At 31.2% G+C, this 22206-nt stretch overlaps 4 protein-coding genes across 4 annotated transcripts; 2 read left to right on the top strand and 2 right to left on the bottom strand.

Moving 5' to 3' along the window:
* Nucleotides 1–3556: 3556 nt before the first annotated feature.
* Nucleotides 3557–5665, top strand: LOC133334464 (putative ATPase N2B). The gene is made up of 5 exons (XM_061542758.1): nt 3557–4151; nt 4229–4662; nt 4964–5135; nt 5208–5471; nt 5542–5665. The coding sequence occupies exons 1-5, from the start codon at nt 3750–3752 to the stop codon at nt 5662–5664; spliced, it is 1395 nt and encodes a 464-aa protein (XP_061398742.1). The 5' UTR covers nt 3557–3749; the 3' UTR covers nt 5665.
* A 604-nt stretch (nt 5666–6269) lies between these two features.
* Nucleotides 6270–7439, bottom strand: LOC133334465 (uncharacterized). Its single transcript, XM_061542759.1, has 3 exons — nt 7429–7439; nt 7176–7359; nt 6270–7001 (listed from the first exon to the last, which is right to left on the bottom strand). Exons 1-3 carry the CDS (start codon nt 7437–7439, stop codon nt 6270–6272), a joined length of 927 nt encoding a protein of 308 aa, XP_061398743.1.
* A 2606-nt stretch (nt 7440–10045) lies between these two features.
* On the top strand, nt 10046–11383 carry LOC133334466 (deoxyribose-phosphate aldolase-like). Its single transcript, XM_061542760.1, has 3 exons — nt 10046–10073; nt 10145–10722; nt 11030–11383. The coding sequence occupies exons 1-3, from the start codon at nt 10046–10048 to the stop codon at nt 11381–11383; spliced, it is 960 nt and encodes a 319-aa protein (XP_061398744.1).
* Nucleotides 11384–12358: 975 nt separating this feature from the next.
* On the bottom strand, nt 12359–13528 carry LOC133334468 (uncharacterized). Its single transcript, XM_061542761.1, has 3 exons — nt 13518–13528; nt 13265–13448; nt 12359–13090 (listed from the first exon to the last, which is right to left on the bottom strand). The coding sequence occupies exons 1-3, from the start codon at nt 13526–13528 to the stop codon at nt 12359–12361; spliced, it is 927 nt and encodes a 308-aa protein (XP_061398745.1).
* Nucleotides 13529–22206: the final 8678 nt, after the last annotated feature.

The raw sequence follows: 22206 nt of genomic DNA on the forward strand, positions 1-22206 counted from the left end.
TTTGAGTTCTTCAGCAAGAAATGCTTGCGAAAGAATGAATCGACGACGCTTGCAGCGAAATTTTATCGTTCGTGAATTTTTCGTACAATGCGAACATTCGCGACAGAATGCAAATGCTTGTGCATTCATTGTAACTTTGTCATTCGCGATAAATTGAAAACATTCGAATTCTCGCCCGTGGGCATTCGTGAGAAACAGCGTATTTTAATCATTCTTCGCATCCTGCTTTATATCCTTCGATTTACACGAAATTTGGCATAGCGCACTGAATTGAGTCTAGAACGATGTGTGCTAAATTTCGTGAAAATTGGTTCAGATTTAGATATAGCTCCCATATATAATTTCGTCCGTTTTAAGGTAAATAGTTCACCAAAGTCCCTTTATATCTTTCGATTTGCACGAAATTTGGCATAGCGTAATGAATTGAGTCTAGAATGATGTGTGTAAATTTTCTTGAAAATCCGTTCAGATTTAGATATAGCTCCAGCTGGTTCACCAAACTCCTTATATCTTTCGATTTACACGAAATTTGGCATAGCGTACTGACTTGATTTTTTAATGAGTCTTGAATGTGTGTACAATGTCTTGAATTGGTTAAGATTAAGATATAGTTCCCATATATATATGTTCTACCGATTTAATGTAAATGGTGTGTCAAAGACCCTATATATCTTTCGATTTGGACGGAATTTGGAATAGGGTACTGAATTAAGTCTAGAATGATGTGTGCAAAGTTCCGGTAAAATCGATTCAGATTTAGATATAGCTCCCATATATTTTCACCCGATTTATACAGTACATGAATTACCCAATAGCAGTACGGTACGAAGTTGGCTACCCAAAGTCGGCGTAATGGAATTTGATCAATTTGAATGGAATGTTTTGATCACAATACTCGATCGAAATAATGGGAACGACGGGCAGTGTGCATTGTAGTTTGATTGGGTGTGCAACTAATTTAGTTATGTGACGGCTGGAGGATTATGTTTGCATTTGTACATCTTAGTGCCAAGAAGAGACGATACAGAAGGTCTTAAAGAAACAGCAAATTTTACAATTTTTGACCAAAACCTCGTCCAAACCATGTTTGTAGACAACTTCCGTGGCGGAAGATCAATGAATGTAAAATTTCTTCCAATTACGAAGATGTCATTCGTAACATATATGACATTACCCACCTGCTTATTAATATTACAAATATGTTTTGTAAATAAACGTATCCGTAAAAAGCAATCAGGGAAGACCTATTGATTAGTTGAGTCACTTGACTACATATATCTAACCATAACAAACATAACAAAACCAAGAACTTATTTTAAACATCTTATCAAGGCTCCGCACATGGTGGCTTTTGCATGAGATTACAAATAACAAATTTTAATAAAAAAAACATTAGGTGTAAATGTTATTTTTATACCCTTCACTACACTGTGGTACAGGGTATTATGTCTTTGTACATATGTTTGTAACAGGCAAAAGGAAACGAGATAGACCCATGGTTATTTTTGAGAACATGCATAGAATCACTTTCTGTGTCGATTTATTCATGTCCGTCCATGTATTCTTTTAAAGAAAGTACAGGTCGCATTTATGTTCCGATTTTGATGAAATTTGGCCCATGGACGAACACTATTGAAATTTGAAAAGATCGGTGCAGATTCTAATATAGCTCCCATATATATTTTCGTCCGATTTTATGTACAGTGAGTCACAGTCAAAAGTATTCACTTGGATTTTTTATAATAAACATGCCATAAAATTTATGCAGTAAAATAAACAATATCAATGTGAAGTATTAACCCAATACTAAGTACAGTATTTTTCGGTTAATTGACCCTACGGTTAATTGGTTTCCACGCTTAATTGAACCACATGATGGGACAAAAAATATTTCATAGGAAAATACATGTAAATTTTCTCGGATAATTAAACCCTGTTAATTGATTTTCCCGCTTAATTGGTTCAAAATTCATGTCATCAAAAATAAATTTCCTTTTACTTTTCACCGGTTAATTGCTTAATAATAATTGAAAAATAATCTGCCATTTTTTTGCATACATATTTGACATAATTTGTGAAAAAGTCTAGTTCAAAACATATGTTTATTGCTAAGGGAAAACTGCGAGAAAGCGTAATTTGTATTTGACATTGAAGTTCAAATTATACGTGATTGCTGTAATTGAACAAACTATTCAAATAAGCGGGTTCGGATAATTGGTTCCTCGGTTAATTGAACTAAAATTTGTGCAAATTTTGATGTGCAATTAACCGAAAAATACTGTATTGGGGTATTACTTAGCATGATATCTTCTTATATCTTTTACAACCTTGCCGGCATATATTTTAACGAGTTTTTCGTGTAAGATGTCTAAATTTTTAAAGCATTTTTCAAACATGGTATGCTTAAGATGTTATGGCTTGTAATATTTTTCTCCAAAAGACTCCATAAGTTCCTTTATGTATTAAAATCCGGGGACTGAGTGTTTGAATCACTTTTGGACAAGAATTTTTCAAGAATTTTAAGTGTAATTGTGTGATATATTACAAAATCTTACTGGATGTTGTCTGTTTACTTTCCCAGTATTATACGGCATTTACATTAGAACTTTTTACCGGGATAACCTACTCTATGAGGATTTATTAGCATGTATTCAATGGAGTTGACAATTGAAACACACTGGGTAAACGAAATCTGGTACAATGTAAACGTACTATTATTGCAAAAGAGAATAAAAACGGCTTACTCTCTGAAATAGAACTTACTGAGTAAATGTTACTGAAAAGGCAAACAGAACCAGATATTATTTAAATTTCTTTGAAGACGCATGTCACAATAATATAGGTAGTATTACATGACAAAATTAAAAAAACGGTAATCTAGTGAAATGTCTTGACATATTAAACAGATTTTTTTTATTTATTTGACATATTTTTACAATTTTATTAAATAAAAAAATGAATGGAATTTCAAGCTTTTTTCACAATATGGGGTTACAAATATAATTATTATAATATTCCTTCCCAAAACTCTGAAACATTTTACACTCGATTTTAATTAAAACTGCATTTGAAAATATTTTTAATTTATTTCTATATTTTTCAAGGCATTATATACACACATGTAAATTGAGTTATTGTTTTGACATAACCTCAAGAAAAATTGTAATCAGCAGCTACGATTAACCTACCTCTTGTGATTATATCTCTGCATGATATAATAACAAGAGGTATATAAAAATTTTAAACACGTACAAAAATCTACAGGAATAACCCAGAAGTTATTTTATTCACATTAAAGTGGCAACATTGTATGTTGTGCCTCATGCCACTTTAAAATCCACCTCAACTGTGGTGAAGTTAACATATGTTAACATATACATGAAGTAGAAGAAGAAGAAGACAACAGCTGTCGTTGTTTATATTTACAAAAAGAAAACTTGCTCTAGAACAGCTGATAAACTACCAAATGTAACCAGGAAACACAACAGACGTGCCAACAAATTCACGGCCGTGAGGCGAAAGTTTTACCTCGCTCTTGAAAAAAAGCACAACAACGAAGGAAAAAGAAAACACTTCTTCGCTACAGAATATCGTCCCGCGTATTTATGTAATATGTTAGTGGAAAATAGTTGACGAAATCCAAAATCGGAACAGAGAATAACAACACATTTCTGGAATTTAACGACAAACTTATTATATAAGAGCTAGTGTTACGTGTTAAGGTGAAAAGGAGGGTGACAACGGCCAATATGTTGTCGTCCAAAATAGCTGTGCGTATAGTGGCGGAAGCCCACCAGCAGGTACTGTTCTTATCAGTACCCAGCCAAAAGATGACGAGGCGTTTCCTGACACCAATGACGGCCTACGAACAGCGTATTGAATCGAAAAAATTGCTGCCCGATAAAGTGCAGAAGGCCACCACCCAAGATTTGGAGAATTTGTATCACGCCATAAAGAATTACACACCCACTCCGGTGAAGACTCAAACATCTGGTGGCGGTGGTTTATTTGGAAGATTTTTGAAAAAAGAACAAGCTGCACCAAAGATCGAATTACTCAACGAAACTGCACCGAAAGGATTGTATATTTATGGCAGTGTTGGAGGTGGTAAAACAACATTGATGGACATGTTCTATGACTGCTGTGTAGACGTAGGTGAAAATGTGGAAAACAGAAACCGGTTTTGGAACATTAGCTTAACGAAGATTTTTACATTCTTCTCTTACAGATTCCCAAAAAGCAACGTGTTCATTTTAATTCGTTTATGTCCAATGTTCATTCACGCATACATCAGGTGAAACAGGAACGTGGCCCACAAGATCGTGCTTTTAATTCGGAAAAGCCATTGCCATTTGATCCCACATTGCCGGTGGCTGAAATGATTGCAGCCGAATCATGGTTAATATGTTTCGATGAATTTCAAGTGACCGATATTGCTGATGCCATGATTCTGAAAAGTCTATTTACCCATCTCTTTAATGAGGGTATTGTTTGTGTGGCCACCAGTAATCGTCATCCAAATGATTTGTACAAAAATGGTTTACAACGTAGTAATTTTATACCTTTTATTGGTGTGCTACTGAATCGTTGTAATGTTTCTGCTTTGGATAGTGGTGTGGATTACAGGCGTATTGCACAATCGGGAGATACTAATTATTTTGTGTAAGTAGTCAATTATGTGGAGACGTTTTTTAAACATATGATTGAAAGGACACAATTCAATGTGGGTTATATCAACTCTCGTTTTGTGATTCATGTCAAGAATTTCATTCAACTCTCGAAAATATTAACTGGTTAAATATAATCTGTTATTTAAATCTTCACTGATACTTGAGCTGTGAGAGTCGGCTATACCTATAGGAGTCCAAATAACCAATCCACAATTATTTTAATTTTTTTCATAGTGGAATTTCAGATATACCTAATTGTTCGGATATTAAACTATTTTTATTTCTGTTTTTAGTACGTCCAAGACTGATGCTAAAGCCCAAATGGAACGAATGTTTAAGATTTTGTGCTCGCAAGAAAACGATATCATCCGACCTCGCACCATTACCCATTTTGGACGTGATTTAACGTTTCAACGTACCTGTGGTCAAGTTTTAGATAGTACATTTGAAGAGTTATGCGATCGGGTAAGTTGCTTTATATTTTATTTTTATTCGCTTTCTAGATTTATAAACTTTTTTTTTTTTGTTTCATTCTAGCCTCTGGGAGGTAGTGATTATATACAAATTGGACAATTCTTCCATACTGTCCTCATACACAATGTACCTCAAATGACGCTGCAAATTAAATCACAAATGCGTAGATTTATTACACTAATCGATACGCTATACGATAATCGTGTGCGTGTTGTAATTTCTGCCGAAGTTCCTCTAGATCAATTATTTAATTTTAGTGATAAATCCGATGCTAAACCCTTGGCAGATGAACAACGTATGCTTATGGACGATCTGAAGTTGACAGTGGTAAGTAACATGGAATATATACAAATAAATAATATCATTGTTATAACTAATTGTTTAACTCTCTATATAGAATGATACCTCAGCAAGCGTTTTCACCGGCGAAGAAGAAATGTTTGCTTTCGATCGTACGCTATCACGTCTGTATGAAATGCAACAGAAGGAATATTGGGAACAATGGGCCAAACATCGTTAAAACATCGTTGTGTGAATCTTAATTCCAAAAATACGTACATACATAAATAATTTGTATTGATACATGTCACAAAATTCTTTAGTACTTACCATAGTCATGTAAACTACTCCTTTTACTTTTTAATTTTTTTGTTTATTTTCATAATGTTGATGCACTAGAACAATTTGTTTGAAGTTCCATTGTAACTAGTTAATTTTATTTCGACAATTTTTCAATTTGGAAAAAAATGCTACCAAGATATTTGACAAATAAAAATTCGATTGAACGAAAAATTTGGTATTTGCATCCAATGTACCACCATATGCTATAAGATAACCACCTATATTGAAGATATTTTCTGAATTTAATAAACTAACAACCAAGTAAGTATAAATATAAAAACAAGTTACATAAAATTTCAGCTAAAGTTGCTCTAGAACAATTATTTTAGTGAGAAATTATTTTAGTCGGATATAATGGTAAAAATAATTTGGGCATTCAAAAACTCGTAATTGTTTTTTTTTATAAAATTAGTTCTTTCATTTCAGTTTTTATTATTTTTTTTTTTTTTTGCAAGTTATATTAGTTAAAATTCTCTTATAATATATAATTATATTTGTTATATTTTATTCCGTTGTATCATTCACATGATTTCCATTACTTAGTTTTTGTTCCAATTCAAATTTGTATTTCAATTCTTGTAATTCCAACGATCTCATTTTAATCATATTCTTTTCACGCAATAACTCTTCCATTACCCTGTGATGGCGTTCATTTTCTTTATTTGTTTCCTTTTGAATTTTATAAATGTCTTCCAAGGTATTATAAATGCGTTTAAAACAACGAGCGACACGGTTCTCCAACTTTGACGTACTGTCCGAAGTAGCACGATAAAATCTTGGAAATGTTGTCTCGGGCAATGGAAATCCTCTTAGGTCTTCCTGTATTGAAGTATCACTCAGTAAGGTGTCATTATCATTTTCCAGTGATGTTGTGTCACGTTTCGTTTCACTTAATAACGTATCATTCTGTTGTTCTTCTTGTGATGGTGTTGCTTCACGCTTACGTTTCGTGTCATTTAATAACGAATCATTCTGATCTTCCCGTGATGATGTCGCTTCACATTTACGTTTCGACGAAGAACACTTATTGCTATCGGACGATCTACTGTCATCTGAATCGTCATCAGCAAGGAATATATTTGATAAAAATGTCTCAGTTCCCTCGGATGATATTTCTGGGGTTTTTATTAATTTTAAAATATTTGCAACTTGAATTTCTGCATCTGTCATGCGTACGGCTTTTGTGCCATTCTGGGCAAGTTTTTTACGTACATATGATCTCCAATCAGACCATGTCTAAAAAAACAAAAACAAGACTTAAATATAAATATATTTTGAGAATTGGAAGATCCATGATTCTGACCAATCTGCAAATTTGAAGGTCTTTATTTGTAAGACGGACAATAATGTGTACTGTTGTAATGGCAACCAACCATTTTAGTTACCAATAACCTATGTAGTGAATTTTACCTTTTTCCACTCAGTCATATGTTTAATAGGCGGTCCATTGTCATTGAGTTCAGCTACTAGATTAACCCAAAATGCATCATATTCTTTCTTTTTTTCTTTTGGTAGTCCCCAAGCCATATCAGGATTTTCTTTCATACGTTGAAGAAAAATCTTTTCTTGCTTTAGTGATTTACGATTATTGAACCTTATTGAAAAATAACAGAAAAGCTAATTAAATTTAAAGTGTTTTACCAAAAAAGCTATTTACACTTACGCCCTATTCATTGTTTTTATTTTATTTTCCCCTGTCGAAAAGATTTCGTATGCGTGAAACAAAAACAATTTGTCTGTGTTGTTATTCCCTTTCCTCTTTCACTGAGTTATAAATATGGTTACCGATTACTTTTGATTCAAACGATTAAGCAATATGTACATCAAGTGTGTGTATGCGTATTATAGGTAAATGGCGAACCTTCGTATAACACGCAATCGATGTGTCAATTTTATTCAGTTTGTATTATAAAGAAAAAACTCTCGAAAATATAGCTCAACGGAAAAAATTGGAAATATGTATATTTTTTTAGAGCAAAAATTGTCGGTCTAATAGTATTGTAATTTCAGTTAGGATTTTAAATTAATCCACACATGACTTTATCCACAACATTAACACATCATAGTAAGGCTACGTTTAGACTACTAAATCGACTCGATTTGAAATGCCAATTCTATTGCGTATACGTCACGTTAATCCTGTTCGTAAATCCAGTGGATTATATTTGACGTATTATAAGCAATGGAATTGACATTTGAGATCGAGTGGATTTCGTAAATTTAAACGTACCTTAAGTTATATTTCAGAGAGTAATAGTACGTTTACATTGTACCGGTTCAAGGTTCAAATATATAAGTGTCAAATAAATCCTCATAAAGTAAGTTAACCCAGTAAATAAGTCTAATGTAAACGCCGTATAAGCCGTTTTTATTCTCTTTGTGTGGTTTTATATTTGTCGGGATCGGGATCGGTGTTGAGAGTTTCTCTCTCTTGAGAGAGTAATTAGAGTTTCGCTATTTTTAATTTTGTAACAAGCGTACTTTTTGTTCACAAAAGGTACGAATTGACATAAACGTACCAAAACAAAAATTAATTTTTTTATTATTCGTGAATACATTTACGCTTAAATTATAACATATATTATTTATGCAAATAACTGGTATAAATATTGGCCGATATTTCTCGATAATTATGATTTATTATAATTTGAAGAATTTTAGGTACCTTTTCGTACTTTTTTGTTCCTACCTGTGGTAATGTTTTCCAACACAATTCACAATTTACCACTGAGAGAGAGAGAAACTCTCAACATCGATCCCGAGCCCGACAAATATAAAACCACGCTTTGCAATAATACTGAGAAAAGATCAATAAGATTCTGCAAATAATCTGCAGATTTGCGAATTTTATTTCATTTTCTAAATTCTTTATACAACATGGAATTGAAATTAAAATCTTTGCATATCTTGCACATTATTTTTGTCAATTAGTCATAAAACAGCTGACAAATATTAATTTTACCACGCTTTGCAAAAGTAAGTTTTTTTATTGTTGAAGAAAAGATCAACTCTAAGATTTCTGCAAATAATCTGCAGATTGTCCAGTAACTTCTTTCTGAGAGAGAATTTTATTTCATTTAAACAGACGGCATCCCTGCAAATTCTTTATACAACATGGAACTAAAAGCACGTTAACAAGGAAATTAAAAAAATCTTTGGATATCTTACAGAGACACACATTATTTTTTTTTGTCAATTAGTCATAAAACAGCTGATTCAAAAAAAATTATTTTCAAATTGAAAGCACAAAAATTTTACAAACTAGAAAACATCTGAAATTCTTTCAGCAAACTCCAGTAAGTTTTTTTATTGTTGAACTGTCAAACTCGCTCTTTCATATTACTCTCTTTTACTGGATTTTTGGGTAAACAGACAACATTAAGTAATAAGTTCGTTCGTTTACTTTCCCAGTAATATTGACTCAGTAAGAATTTGCAAAAAGTAAAATACGAATTTTTCGTTTTCAAGAGAGAAAATTGCAAAAAGTAAACGAACAACATCCAGTAAAAAGGTTGTATCGACACAACTGATTACAACAACAAACAATTTGGTGCAAACAAAAAAGCAGCATTTTTTTTAGAAAAATGGATAGCAAGTGGAAAATTGATGTTGTTTTAGAAATACTTGCGTTTACTTCATCCATTTTAATGTTCAATAATACAAAATCAATATAAAATTCACAAAACAATTAATTTGCTTGAGAACAATTTTGTTGTTTGTTTACAAAACATAACAAAACAGCTGATTAAATATCAGCTGATGGTACAAGAAAATTCTTACTGAGTACATTTTTCCTTGTAAGAATTTGTAAATACTCTGTAACACAACTGTCAAATCTGCTCTCATTTCACTCTCTTCTTTTGACTTTTTGGTAGACGAACAACATTTTGTAATAATTTGTACAAATTATTGAGTAAACAAACGAACCTAACATTTGGTAACAATTGTTACCAAATACCGAGTAAACAGACACAAATGCTAGGTAAAAATCTCTTTAGTTCGTGAACACTTCTTCGGCGCTAATATAATCCAGAAGTGAAATTGTATTCCCCATATTTTAAAAATTCGTTGATCTCTACCTTGTCTATTGTGCCATATGATAAGATCAATTTAAGACCCACACACACATTCATACACAACTAGCCGATATTGCGAACGTGTGTTTGTTTTTATTGACGTCCAACTGAAAACAGCCATCACATTTTTCCTATATAAGTAGAATATATGAAATTAAATATTTAAAACTAAATACTAATAAAAGTTTAAAACTTTACAACAAAATGAAAGTTAATAAAATTCTTCCATTTGGTATGTCAATATATTAGAGAAATTAAAATACCGCATCACCTTTAAACCTTTGCATTGTTTACATTTTGCAGACGCTGAACTACTCAAGGTTACAATTTCGCTGAGACAACTGGAAGAAATATCCAAGGAAATATCATCGCGTGGCCAGGTAAGTGGTATCAATGAGGTAGTTTGGGCTCTTAAAGCTTTAACACTTACCGATCTAACCACACTGGCCGGTGATGATACAGAAGCTAATGTCCGACGACTGTGCCATAGAGCAGCCTACCCATTCCCTTTGCATTTATTGGAAGAATGTGTTGAACCTGGTTTACTGAAACAAATTCATACTGGTGCCGTGTGTGTATATCCGGCACGAGTTGCAGATGCTCACCGTTGTTTTGAACAGCTAAAGGCTGATGTACCAATTGCTGCTGTGGCAACCGGGTTTCCCACTGGACAATATGGTTTGAAAACACGCTTAGAGGAAATAACATTTGCCATTGAATCGGGTGCCAAAGAAATTGATATAGTGATAAATCGTCAGCTGGCACTTACTGGACAATGGGAAAAGTTATACGATGAAGTGTGTGAAATGCGTAAGGCGTGTGGTGATAAGGCTCATTTGAAAACGATTTTGGCGATCGGTGAATTGGGATCTATGGAAAATGTGAGTATGAAGAATTATAGAAGATTTTTATAATAAAATTTATTGTATAACTGCCAAACATGGAAATTGTCTTAGGCTAAAGGTGGTGGGGCTTCCAGATTAGCAGTTATTTTAGTAAAAAAAATTATCTAAGAAAATTAATACACTTTTATTTATTTATTTTTATTATTTTTTTATTGTGGGAGAAAACTATGAATTACTATGTAACATTTCCTTGGAAATTTATTGTACATACTTATTAGAAATCATTGATGCTGTTATTTTTAAAACACAAAACCCCAATGACTTTTTCACTTCATTTTTTTAGGTTTACAAAGCCTCAATGGTTTGTATGATGGCTGGTGCCGATTTTATTAAAACATCCACGGGTAAGGAGTCAGTAAATGCCACCATACCCGTTGGTTTGGTTATGATATGGGCTATACAAGACTTTCAACGAAAAACAGGACAAATTGTTGGCCTCAAGCCAGCCGGTGGTGTTCGTACGGTACGTGAAGCCATTACATGGATGACATTGGTTAAGGAGACATTAGGAATGCAATGGCTGCAGCCAGCCCTATTCCGTTTTGGGGCCTCCGGTCTATTAGATGATATTGAAAAGGTAGTTCGCAAAGGACTTACCGGGCAAGAAGTCAAGGCAGGGCCTGTGGCAGCCTACTAAATACAATGTGCATTTTTTTGAAATTAAATTAGACTCCCTTTTTTGTATTTTGTATATTTGTAAAGTAAATGTAAATGTGTTTTGTTGTACTAAATATTATACATTAAATTACAAATATATAATTGGATTATTACAGAACATTTTATATATACACATTTTATAAGTTAAATGACTTTAAATCTTAGTTTTGTTTGCTTTATTAGAATTATTACAAACGTCTTAGGGATGTAAAATCCCTTATTAGGGGTATTTGAATTGCAGCTGCTGCTATTAAATCCTCCTCATGTTTGCTTTCGATCGTACGCTATCACGTCTGTATGAAATGCAACAGAAGGAATATTGGGAACAATGGGCCAAACATCGTTAAAACATCGTTGTGTGAATCTTAATTCCAAAAATACGTACATACATAAATAATTTGTATTGATAATGTCACAAAATTCTTTAGTACTTACCATAGTCATGTAAACTACTCCCTTTACTTTTTAATTTTTTTGTTTATTTTCATAATGTTGATGCACTAGAACAATTTGTTTGAAGTTCCATTGTAACTAGTTAATTTTATTTCGACAATTTTTCAATTTGGAAAAAAATGCTACCAAGATATTTGACAAATAAAAATTCGATTGAACGAAAAATTTGGTATTTGCATCCAATGTACCACCATATGTTATAAGATAACCACCTATATTGAAGATATTTTCTGAATTTAATAAACTAACAACCAAGTAAGTATAAATATAAAAACAAGTTACATAAAATTTCAGCTAAAGTTGCTCTAGAACAATTATTTTAGTGAGAAATTATTTTAGTCGGATATAATGGTAAAAATAATTTGGGCATTCAAAAACTCGTAATTGTTTTTTTTTATAAAATTAGTTCTTTCATTTCAGTTTTTATTTATTTTTTTTTTTTTTTTTTGCAAGTTATATTAGTTAAAATTCTCTTATAATATATAATTATATATGTTATATTTTATTCCGTTGTATCATTCACATGATTTCCATTACTTAGTTTTTGTTCCAATTCAAATTTGTATTTCAATTCTTGTAATTCCAACGATCTCATTTTAATCATATTCTTTTCACGCAATAACTCTTCCATTACCCTGTGATGGCGTTCATTTTCTTTATTTGTTTCCTTTTGAATTTTATAAATGTCTTCCAAGGTATTATAAATGCGTTTAAAACAACGAGCGACACGGTTCTCCAACTTTGACGTACTGTCCGAAGTACCACGATAAAATCTTGGAAATGTTGTCTCGGGCAATGGAAATCCTCTTAGGTCTTCCTGTATTGAAGTATCACTCAGTAAGGTGTCATTATCATTTTCCAGTGATGTTGTGTCACGTTTCGTTTCACTTATTAACGTATCATTCTGTTGTTCTTCTTGTGATGGTGTTGCTTCACGCTTACGTTTCGTGTCATTTAATAACGAATCATTCTGATCTTCCCGTGATGATGTCGCTTCACATTTACGTTTCGACGAAGAACACTTATTGCTATCGGACGATCTACTGTCATCTGAATCGTCATCAGCAAGGAATATATTTGATAAAAATGTCTCAGTTCCCTCGGATGATATTTCTGGGGTTTTTATTAATTTTAAAATATTTGCAACTTGAATTTCTGCATCTGTCATGCGTACGGCTTTTGTGCCATTCTGGGCAAGTTTTTTACGTACATATGATCTCCAATCAGACCATGTCTAAAAAAACAAAAACAAGACTTAAATATAAATATATTTTGAGAATTGGAAGATCCATGATTCTGACCAATCTGCAAATTTGAAGGTCTTTATTTGTAAGACGGACAATAATGTGTACTGTTGTAATGGCAACCAACCATTTTAGTTACCAATAACCTATGTAGTGAATTTTACCTTTTTCCACTCAGTCATATGTTTAATAGGCGGTCCATTGTCATTGAGTTCAGCTACTAGATTAACCCAAAATGCATCATATTCTTTCTTTTTTTCTTTTGGTAGTCCCCAAGCCATATCAGGATTTTCTTTCATACGTTGAAGAAAAATCTTTTCTTGTTTTAGTGATTTACGATTATTGAACCTTATTGAAAAATAACAGAAAAGCTAATTAAATTTAAAGTGTTTTACCAAAAAAGCTATTTACACTTACGCCCTATTCATTGTTTTTATTTTATTTTCCCCTGTCGAAAAGATTTCGTATGCGTGAAACAAAAACAATTTGCCTGTGTTGTTATTCCCTTTCCTCTTTCACTGAGTTATAAATATGGTTACCGATTACTTTCGATTCAAACGATTAAGCAATATGTACATCAAGTGTGTGTATGCGTATTATTGGTAAATGGCGAACCTTCGTATAACACGCAATCGATGTGTCAATTTTATTCAGTTTGTATTATAAAGAAAAAACTCTCGAAAATATAGCTCAACGGAAAAAATTGGAAATATGTATATTTTTTTAGAGCAAAAAATTGTCGGTCTAATAGTATTGTAATTTCAGTTAGGATTTTAAATTAATCCACACATGACTTTATCCACAACATTAACACATCATAGTAAGGCTACGTTTAGACTACTAAATCGACTCGATTTGAAATGCCAATTCTATTGCGTATACGTCACGTTAATCCTGTTCGTAAATCCAGTGGATTATATTTGACGTATTATAAGCAATGGAATTGACATTTGAGATCGAGTGGATTTCGTAAATTTAAACGTACCTTAAGTTATATTTCAGAGAGTAATAGTACGTTTACATTGTACCGGTTCAAGGTTCAAATATATAAGTGTCAAATAAATCCTCATAAAGTAAGTTAACCCAGTAAATAAGTCTAATGTAAACGCCGTATAAGCCGTTTTTATTCTCTTTGTGTGGTTTTATATTTGTCGGGATCGGGATCGGTGTTGAGAGTTTCTCTCTCTTGAGAGAGTAATTAGAGTTGCGCTATTTTTAATTTTGTCACAAGCGTACTTTTTGTTCACAAAAGGTACGAATTGACATAAACGTACCAAAACAAAAATTAATTTTTTTATTATTCGTGAATACATTTACGCTTAAATTAAAACATATATTATTTATGCAAATAACTGGTATAAATATTGGCCGATATTTCTCGATAATTATGATTTATTATAATTTGAAGAATTTTAGGTACCTTTTCGTACTTTTTTGTTCCTACCTGTGGTAATGTTTTCCAACACAATTCACAATTTACCACTGAGAGAGAGAGAAACTCTCAACATCGATCCCGAGCCCGACAAATATAAAACCACGCTTTGCAATAATACTGAGAAAAGATCAATAAGATTCTGCAAATAATCTGCAGATTTGCGAATTTTATTTCATTTTCTAAATTCTTTATACAACATGGAACTGCACGTTGGAAATTAAAATCTTTGCATATCTTGCACATTATTTTTGTCAATTAGTCATAAAACAGCTGATTCAAGAATTAGAAAATTTTACCTCACGAAATTCTTTCAGCAAACTCCAGTAAGTTTTTTTATTGTTGAACTGTCAAACTCGCTCTTTCATATTACTCTCTTTTACTGGATTTTTGGGTAAACAGACAACAGGTGTGTCTGGTTACTTTCCCTGCAGGAATTGTCCAGTAACTTCTTTCTGAGAGAGTAAGGTAGTTTTATTCTCTTTTGCAAGAAAAATGCGAAAAGTAAACAGACGGCATCCCTGCAGAAGCTTGCAACTAATCAGCTGATTTGTCAAAACAAACCAATTTGTCCGCCATTATAAAGAATTAAAAGAAAGAAAACACAACCAGTTTAACAAGTTTTTGAAATAAAAAGGAAATAAAATAAAAAAATGAGCAATAAAAGAAAGATAGATTTGATGTGTTCCCCAGAAACTACAGAGACACACTGATCTTCTTCCGTCATTTTTCTAAAAATGCTGGAAATAGTCTTTTATTTTCCTATTACATATTAATACTTACGTTTTTCTCGTTTTGTAAAGTTTTTCTCCAAAAACAATTAGTCTTGCTAATTCCAAAAAAAATTATTTTCAAATTGAAAGCACAAAAATAAATAAACAAACAATAGAAAACATCTGATTGAATGTCGATGTATGAGAAGAAGAAGAGTTGCAAGAGATTGCAAGAAGAAATTTTTCCAGCAAGAATTTGCAAACTCTCACTGAAAGAACTGTCAAAATTTCTCTCTCCAACCGCTCTCTTTTGCAGAACTTTTGGGTTAACAGACGACTTCCAGTAACAATTTGTAACAATTGTTACAAACTTTAGGGTAACCAGGCACACCTAACATTAAGTAATAAGTTCGTTCGTTTACTTTCCCAGAAATATTGACTCAGTAAGAATTTGCAAAAAGTAAAATACGAATTTTTCGTTTTCAAGAGAGAAAATTTGCAAAAAGTAAACGAACAACATCCAGTAAAAAGGTTGTATCGACACAACTGATTACAACAACAAACAATTTGGTGCAAACAAAAAAGCAGCATTTTTATTTGAAAAATGGATAGCAAGTGGAAAATTGATGTTGTTTTAGAAATACTTGCGTTTACTTCATCCATTTTAATGTTCAATAATACAAAATCAATATAAAATTCACAAAACAATTAATTTGCTTGAGAACAATTTTGTTGTTTGTTTACAAAACATAACAAAACAGCTGATTAAATATCAGCTGATGGTACAAGAAAATTCTTACTGAGTACATTTTTCCTTGTAAGAATTTGTAAATACTCTGTAACACAACTGTCAAATCTGCTCTCATTTCACTCTCTTCTTTTGACTTTTTGGTAGACGAACAACATTTTGTAATAATTTGTACAAATTATTGAGTAAACAAACGAACCTAACATTTGGTAACAATTGTTACCAAATACCGAGTAAACAGACACAAATGCTAGGTAAAAATCTCTTTAGTTCGTGAACACTTCTTCGGCGCTAATATAATCCAGAAGTGAAATTGTATTCCCCATATTTTAAAAATTCGTTGATCTCTACCTTGTCTATTGTGCCATATGATAAGATCAATTTAAGACCCACACACACATTCATACACAACTAGCCGATATTGCGAACGTGTGTTTGTTTTTATTGACGTCCAACTGAAAACAGCCATCACATTTTTCCTATATAAGTAGAATATATGAAATTAAATATTTAAAACTAAATACTAATAAAAGTTTAAAACTTTACAACAAAATGAAAGTTAATAAAATTCTTCCATTTGGTATGTCAATATATTAGAGAAATTAAAATACCGCATCACCTTTAAACCTTTGCATTGTTTACATTTTGCAGACGCTGAACTACTCAAGGTTACAATTTCGCTGAGAAGCTTTAACATGTGACAGCCACCTTTGGGCTGGGTATGAATACCCACACATAATTATGCATTGGCCACATTTCAAAACTATCGCTCAGTCGATTATATTTTTTGGGTCACAAAAAAACCACAAACAAATTACAATGAATTTTATTTATTTGGTTGAACTTATCGCTTCCATCAAGAAGTTGTAAAAAGGTAAAAACAAAACAAAATAATAAAAACATCTGTTCGTGTCTACCAGTGTTGTAAAGGGATTCAATTTCATGTTGCGAAGTTACACCATGGTGTAACTACCAATGACTTTCAAACTGTGCCTGATCATAAATTGTACGATCAATCCTCAAACCAAATATGTACAATTTATCGAATGAATCAAATTTTGATTTTTTTTATTAAATAATAATGAATACAATTTATAATGTAGTAAACTACTTGAATACTATTTTGGTATACACAATATACATGTTTACTGCTGAAAACATTCTTACAAGTGATGTAAATTAGCGCCATCTGGAGATTGAACCCAGAACAAAGGATGAAAAATATCGAGATCCACCATGGTTGATATTTGAGTGACAGTATATCACTATATTTCCACCATGTGCATTCTGACCTTCATTGAAAGTGACATTGAAGTTACGATTTAGAAAGTCATAGACTGTCAGAGTGAAGGTGATATACTAAAAACCACCACGACGTACATAATAGCCGTTAAATAAATACAAAAATTCTGTAAAATAAATGGTGAACCAGTGAAATTATATACTGATTTTAATTAAAATCAATTAAAAATACCATCTAAGAGTAGTCATAGCTGACGTTGACAAAATATTTTTGATATTAAAAAAAATTTTACACTCGGGTAAGAATTGTAATAAGTTCGTTAAATATATATATATATATATATATATTCCTTAAAACGTATTATTTCATCCTTCTTAAAGGATATTGTGGTGAAACCAGGATATCTTTTTATCAGGAACAAGCAGTCCTCAGGTTGGTATATATATATTGCAAACCAACTTCACCTGTGGATGGTGAAACCACTTTATCCCGGGATTCTCAATAAATGAGAAAGCTTCTATTATCTAATTCAAAAACCAAGGAAAACCAGATTAAAAGGCTAAATTTTTTTTGATGAAAAATTGATACGAGTGAGTACGACAGCCAAAAAAATATAAAATTATGAAAAAGCATTCTGCATAAAAACATATATATATTAAATGAGAAAAAAATAATATTTGTATTCAAATTGATATGTTTAAAAAAATATAACCAAAGTCTACACACCTCACGTGTTCAAAAAAAATAACTGTACAAACAAGAAGAATTGTTCTTAAACTATTTAAAATAAATTGTCGAAAATCTAAAGCGGAGTTTTAGGCGCTTATGATTTTCAATAAAAATTATCCCTGTATAAAAGGTTTTCTTCACAAAATATGTAACATGACACAAAATTTTACTTTTTTGCCAAAACAAGTTTTTTTTATGAATAATAATTATTATGAGTAAAATTAGTAAAAAAATATAAAAACTGAAAGAAATTATACATATACATTTATACAAATCAAAAAAAAAAAAAAAATTTAGGATTAGTTTGAATTATTAAATATAATATAAAAAAGCATGTAAAAATAAAATATATATAAAATTAAAAAAAAATTATAAATATTTAAAATTATTAAATAAATTAAATATTAAATAAATTAAGGTAAAATTACTATGATCAAAACAATATTATAAATAATGTGTAGTATATTTGCTAAAGATTAATAATATATGAACATTTCAAATAATTTAAAAATGGAAATTTAAACTTATATTTAAAATGGGTTGAGTAATTTATTAGGGTAGTGATAATCGTTTTTGGGGTGTTTCTACAGAATTTTTGGCGACAGAAACACCAAGGTATACTGAAAAATGTATATGAGGGGTGGGCAAAGCCAAAGAGGTGTAACATCAGAACCTCATTCAAACTGGAATTCTACCTTGTGTTTATTTTAAATTGAAAGGCTAAGGCAGATATATGTGTACATCCATTTCCTCTTATTTTATTGTTTTCCCTCTTTTTCTTAATACAAACTATGATGACAGTTACAAAATAATCAGAGGTACACAAATTTAAGTGTGCTGTCAAGTGGATAAAGAACTCCCCTATCCGGCGAGCTAAGCCGCAGCCTACCAACATGTACCTACTCCACTTAACCCAGGCAGTCACATTTATGGCGCCCAACTATAGAGCAATTTAAATTTTTGAATTTTCCAACATAGCCCAAACTTTGGAATAGATTGTATTCTACACATCGGTATCCCGGAAGGCATTTTCATAGCCATGCCGTGTTGTACAGGTGCTCAGGTACAATCAATTCCACAAGTCTACAATCGAACGAGATGAATAAGCAATCATAAAAATAAAGAAACATAATCAGAGGCTATACAGCTTGGTATTATACGTTCTTTTTTTCTTTTGAAAGCAGAAATCATTGACTTCGGAAGTTTTTATAACAATTAACTTATTTTTGTCCCAAATTGTCAAAACAAAGAAAACAAATAACATCCAATTTAAAATAAATACTTTATTTTATATGTTTATAAATAATGTAAACATAATTTAAAATATTTCAAAAACAATTCAATTTTCCTGTTATTTTAAATTTCTAATTATAATTAGAAATTAGTAAAATTTTGAAAATCCATTAAATTGTTTTACAGAATTCTTAGATAAACATACTTATTATAAAAAAATCACTACCTGATAAAATATATTCAACCTAAATATTCAAAAAAAATTAACATAAAAAGAATAAAACAAATTATTATCGAACAATAAAAATTATTATTAAAGTATTGTCATACAATGTTCATTATTTAAAAAAATATATATATTAGAGATATTAAATTTATCTAGAAATATTATAAAAAAAAATTCTATAATCAATATATATTAAAAAACAAAAGCACATTTATATTGTCTTGAATTATTATTATAATCTATTTTTATTAATAATATAATATAAATACTAAATGAATTGAAAGTATATACAATTATAAATACATATATGTGATTTTGTTAAAATAAATTGAATTATAAATAACAATACGAAAAAAATACAATCAAAAAAATTATATAAATAAAAAACAATACATGTAAACTATATATATATATACACATCTATTATTTAATTTAAATTTATTAAAAAAATTTTCCCCAAAAATATAATTACTTAAAAACACTATATATTTATATTAAGAAAATAAAAATAAATGTGGATATATATATAATAAATTAAAATATTAAAATTCAATCAAAATTAGACAAATAAGTAAACAGAAAAATACACAACTCGAATATTATAAAATACATAAGTTATAAAAAAAAATACCAGAAATATTTACCTGAAAGAAAAAAATACGTTATTAATATTTAAAAATACAAAAAAAAACAATTATTATATTAATATATATACGTAAACATATCAAACAATTATACAAATATTAAGTCATAACTTCTAATATAGTCATTTAACTTCAAATATTATAATACTACATTTCAACAATTTTTTTTTATCCTTTTATCTGTTTTCTTGTATGATATACATATAATTTTCTAACTTGAAATCATTATGGCCAACAAAAACCCAAGTCAAACCAGAACTTCTAGCAGATTGGCAAACAAAAATACACCTATTGCGAGCGGCACTAATATTGATGTTGCAAGCACATCTAATGCTGCAATACTAACTAACGCCAATCTCATAAATCCCAATACTTTAACCAATATTACAACTTCTAATACACCTATCAGCAATCGTAACAATATGAATATTTCTAATACTTCAGCACAAGGTGCAGATAGAACTGTGGTTGAAGCAGGTATTCCACCACTTATGTCAATCATTACATCTTTACCTACTGGTGTACATACATCATCACCTGAAACTAGTACATCAATTACAAGACCACCATACAGTAGTTTAACAGGCCAGGAAACAACAAGAAATACTGACATAAACACGGCTATGCCAAGTTCTAATAATAATATAAATTTAGAAGTACCAATAAATAGCAACGATGGTCCAAGTCTCAGAGAATTTATTAGCGCATCTGTAAGAATTGCTCAATCTGAAGCAATGAAAAATATGGAAGATCGTCTTGCATTAATGATACCTCAAGTAGTGAGAAACTCAATTGACTCACTAAGAAATATGTCATTAAATATTACTCCTGATCCAATAAGACCGGAGATATTTTCTCAAAATGCGCAACAGCAGAACACACATTTTCAACAACAACCTAATCAACATTACAATCCACAAACAATTAGGGAACCATATTCTCAGAATTTTCCTCTTGGTTATAAATCAATAACACCACTACAACTTCAAAAGTGGGGATTGAAATTTGATGGTTCTTCTAAGTCCATCAGTGTGGAAGAATTCGTATTTAGGGTCGAGTCTTTAAGGTTAGACTATAACTGTCCTTTAGACATTTTCGTGAAAGGATTTCACCATTTACTCACTGGTAGAGCATCAGAGTGGCTTTGGTTATTTAGACAACAAAACCCAGTATGCGAATGGGATCATTTAAAATACCACTTCATAAAAAAATTTCGAAATTTCGAAAGTGATTTCGAAATACAACGAAAAATTATAGAGCGTCGACAGCTTCCATCGGAAACTGCTGACATCTACATATCGGAAATTGTTCGTCTCAAAAATCAAATGAGAATACCTATACCCGAATTTGAGATTGTGAGAATCATAAAAGACAATCTCAAAGACGGATTAGTTCAACTAATTTATGCCAAAAACATAGATTCAATCGATGACCTCCTTGAGGAATGCAAAAGAGCTGAAGTTACAATGTCTAAACGTCTATCTTTTCGACAACAACAGCAACATAATTATAGACGAATTCATGAACTAGAACATGACTTAAATGAGACATTCGAAAATGCACTAGATGTAGAAGCTCTACATAACAACAAAACAACAACAACTAAGATCCTATCTTGTTGGAACTGCAAACAATCAGGCCATACTTTTATGGATTGCGAATTGGACCAACGTAACATATTCTGTTATAGATGTGGGTTCGATGGGGTCACATCACCAAAATGCCCTAGATGTTTGGGAAACCAAATGAAGAACATGGGAAAAACTGGGACCTCATGTTCTCAACAGAATGTAAACCAGTAAACAAAATTGAAAATATATTAGAAGCAAACCCTATTCTACTAAAAACCACAAATCATCAATTAAGACAGCATACACCAAAATTAAAAATCCTTGTTCCATATGAACAACGATTGGAACAATACAATAAAATTAGGTCTGAAATATTTAAAGATTTTGTACCTACGATAAGCAAAAAAGTACTTAAAGCTAGGAAATCTTACACCAAACGAAAAAAAGAAAGACAGGAGATAGCATCTGCCTGCATAGAAGTAGCTAACGACATCAGACCATACATGGATGTCAAGTTAAATGGAATTGATTTCACAGGTCTCATGGATAGTGGTGCATCGGTCAGTT

The sequence above is a fragment of the Musca vetustissima genome, unplaced genomic scaffold, assembly GCF_032173495.1.
Source record: "Musca vetustissima isolate MV318-11 ecotype Yass unplaced genomic scaffold, APGP_CSIRO_Mvet_v1 utg20446, whole genome shotgun sequence".
Classification (NCBI taxonomy): Eukaryota; Metazoa; Arthropoda; class Insecta; order Diptera; family Muscidae; genus Musca; species Musca vetustissima.

Coding starts and splice junctions, on each gene's coding strand:
- LOC133334464 (XM_061542758.1), top strand. CDS start 3,750: ATGTTGTCGTCCAAAATAGCTGTGCGTATAGTGGCGGAAGCCCACCAG. Junction 4,152..4,228: donor TCTATGACTGCTGTGTAGAC/GTAGGTGAAAAT, acceptor CTTCTCTTACAG/ATTCCCAAAAAGCAACGTGT. Junction 5,472..5,541: donor ACGATCTGAAGTTGACAGTG/GTAAGTAACATG, acceptor CTCTCTATATAG/AATGATACCTCAGCAAGCGT.
- LOC133334468 (XM_061542761.1), bottom strand. Junction 13,091..13,264: donor ATATGACTGAGTGGAAAAAG/GTAAAATTCACT, acceptor TTGTTTTTTTAG/ACATGGTCTGATTGGAGATC.
- LOC133334465 (XM_061542759.1), bottom strand. Junction 7,002..7,175: donor ATATGACTGAGTGGAAAAAG/GTAAAATTCACT, acceptor TTGTTTTTTTAG/ACATGGTCTGATTGGAGATC.
- LOC133334466 (XM_061542760.1), top strand. CDS start 10,046: ATGAAAGTTAATAAAATTCTTCCATTTG. Junction 10,074..10,144: donor TAATAAAATTCTTCCATTTG/GTATGTCAATAT, acceptor TACATTTTGCAG/ACGCTGAACTACTCAAGGTT. Junction 10,723..11,029: donor AATTGGGATCTATGGAAAAT/GTGAGTATGAAG, acceptor TCATTTTTTTAG/GTTTACAAAGCCTCAATGGT.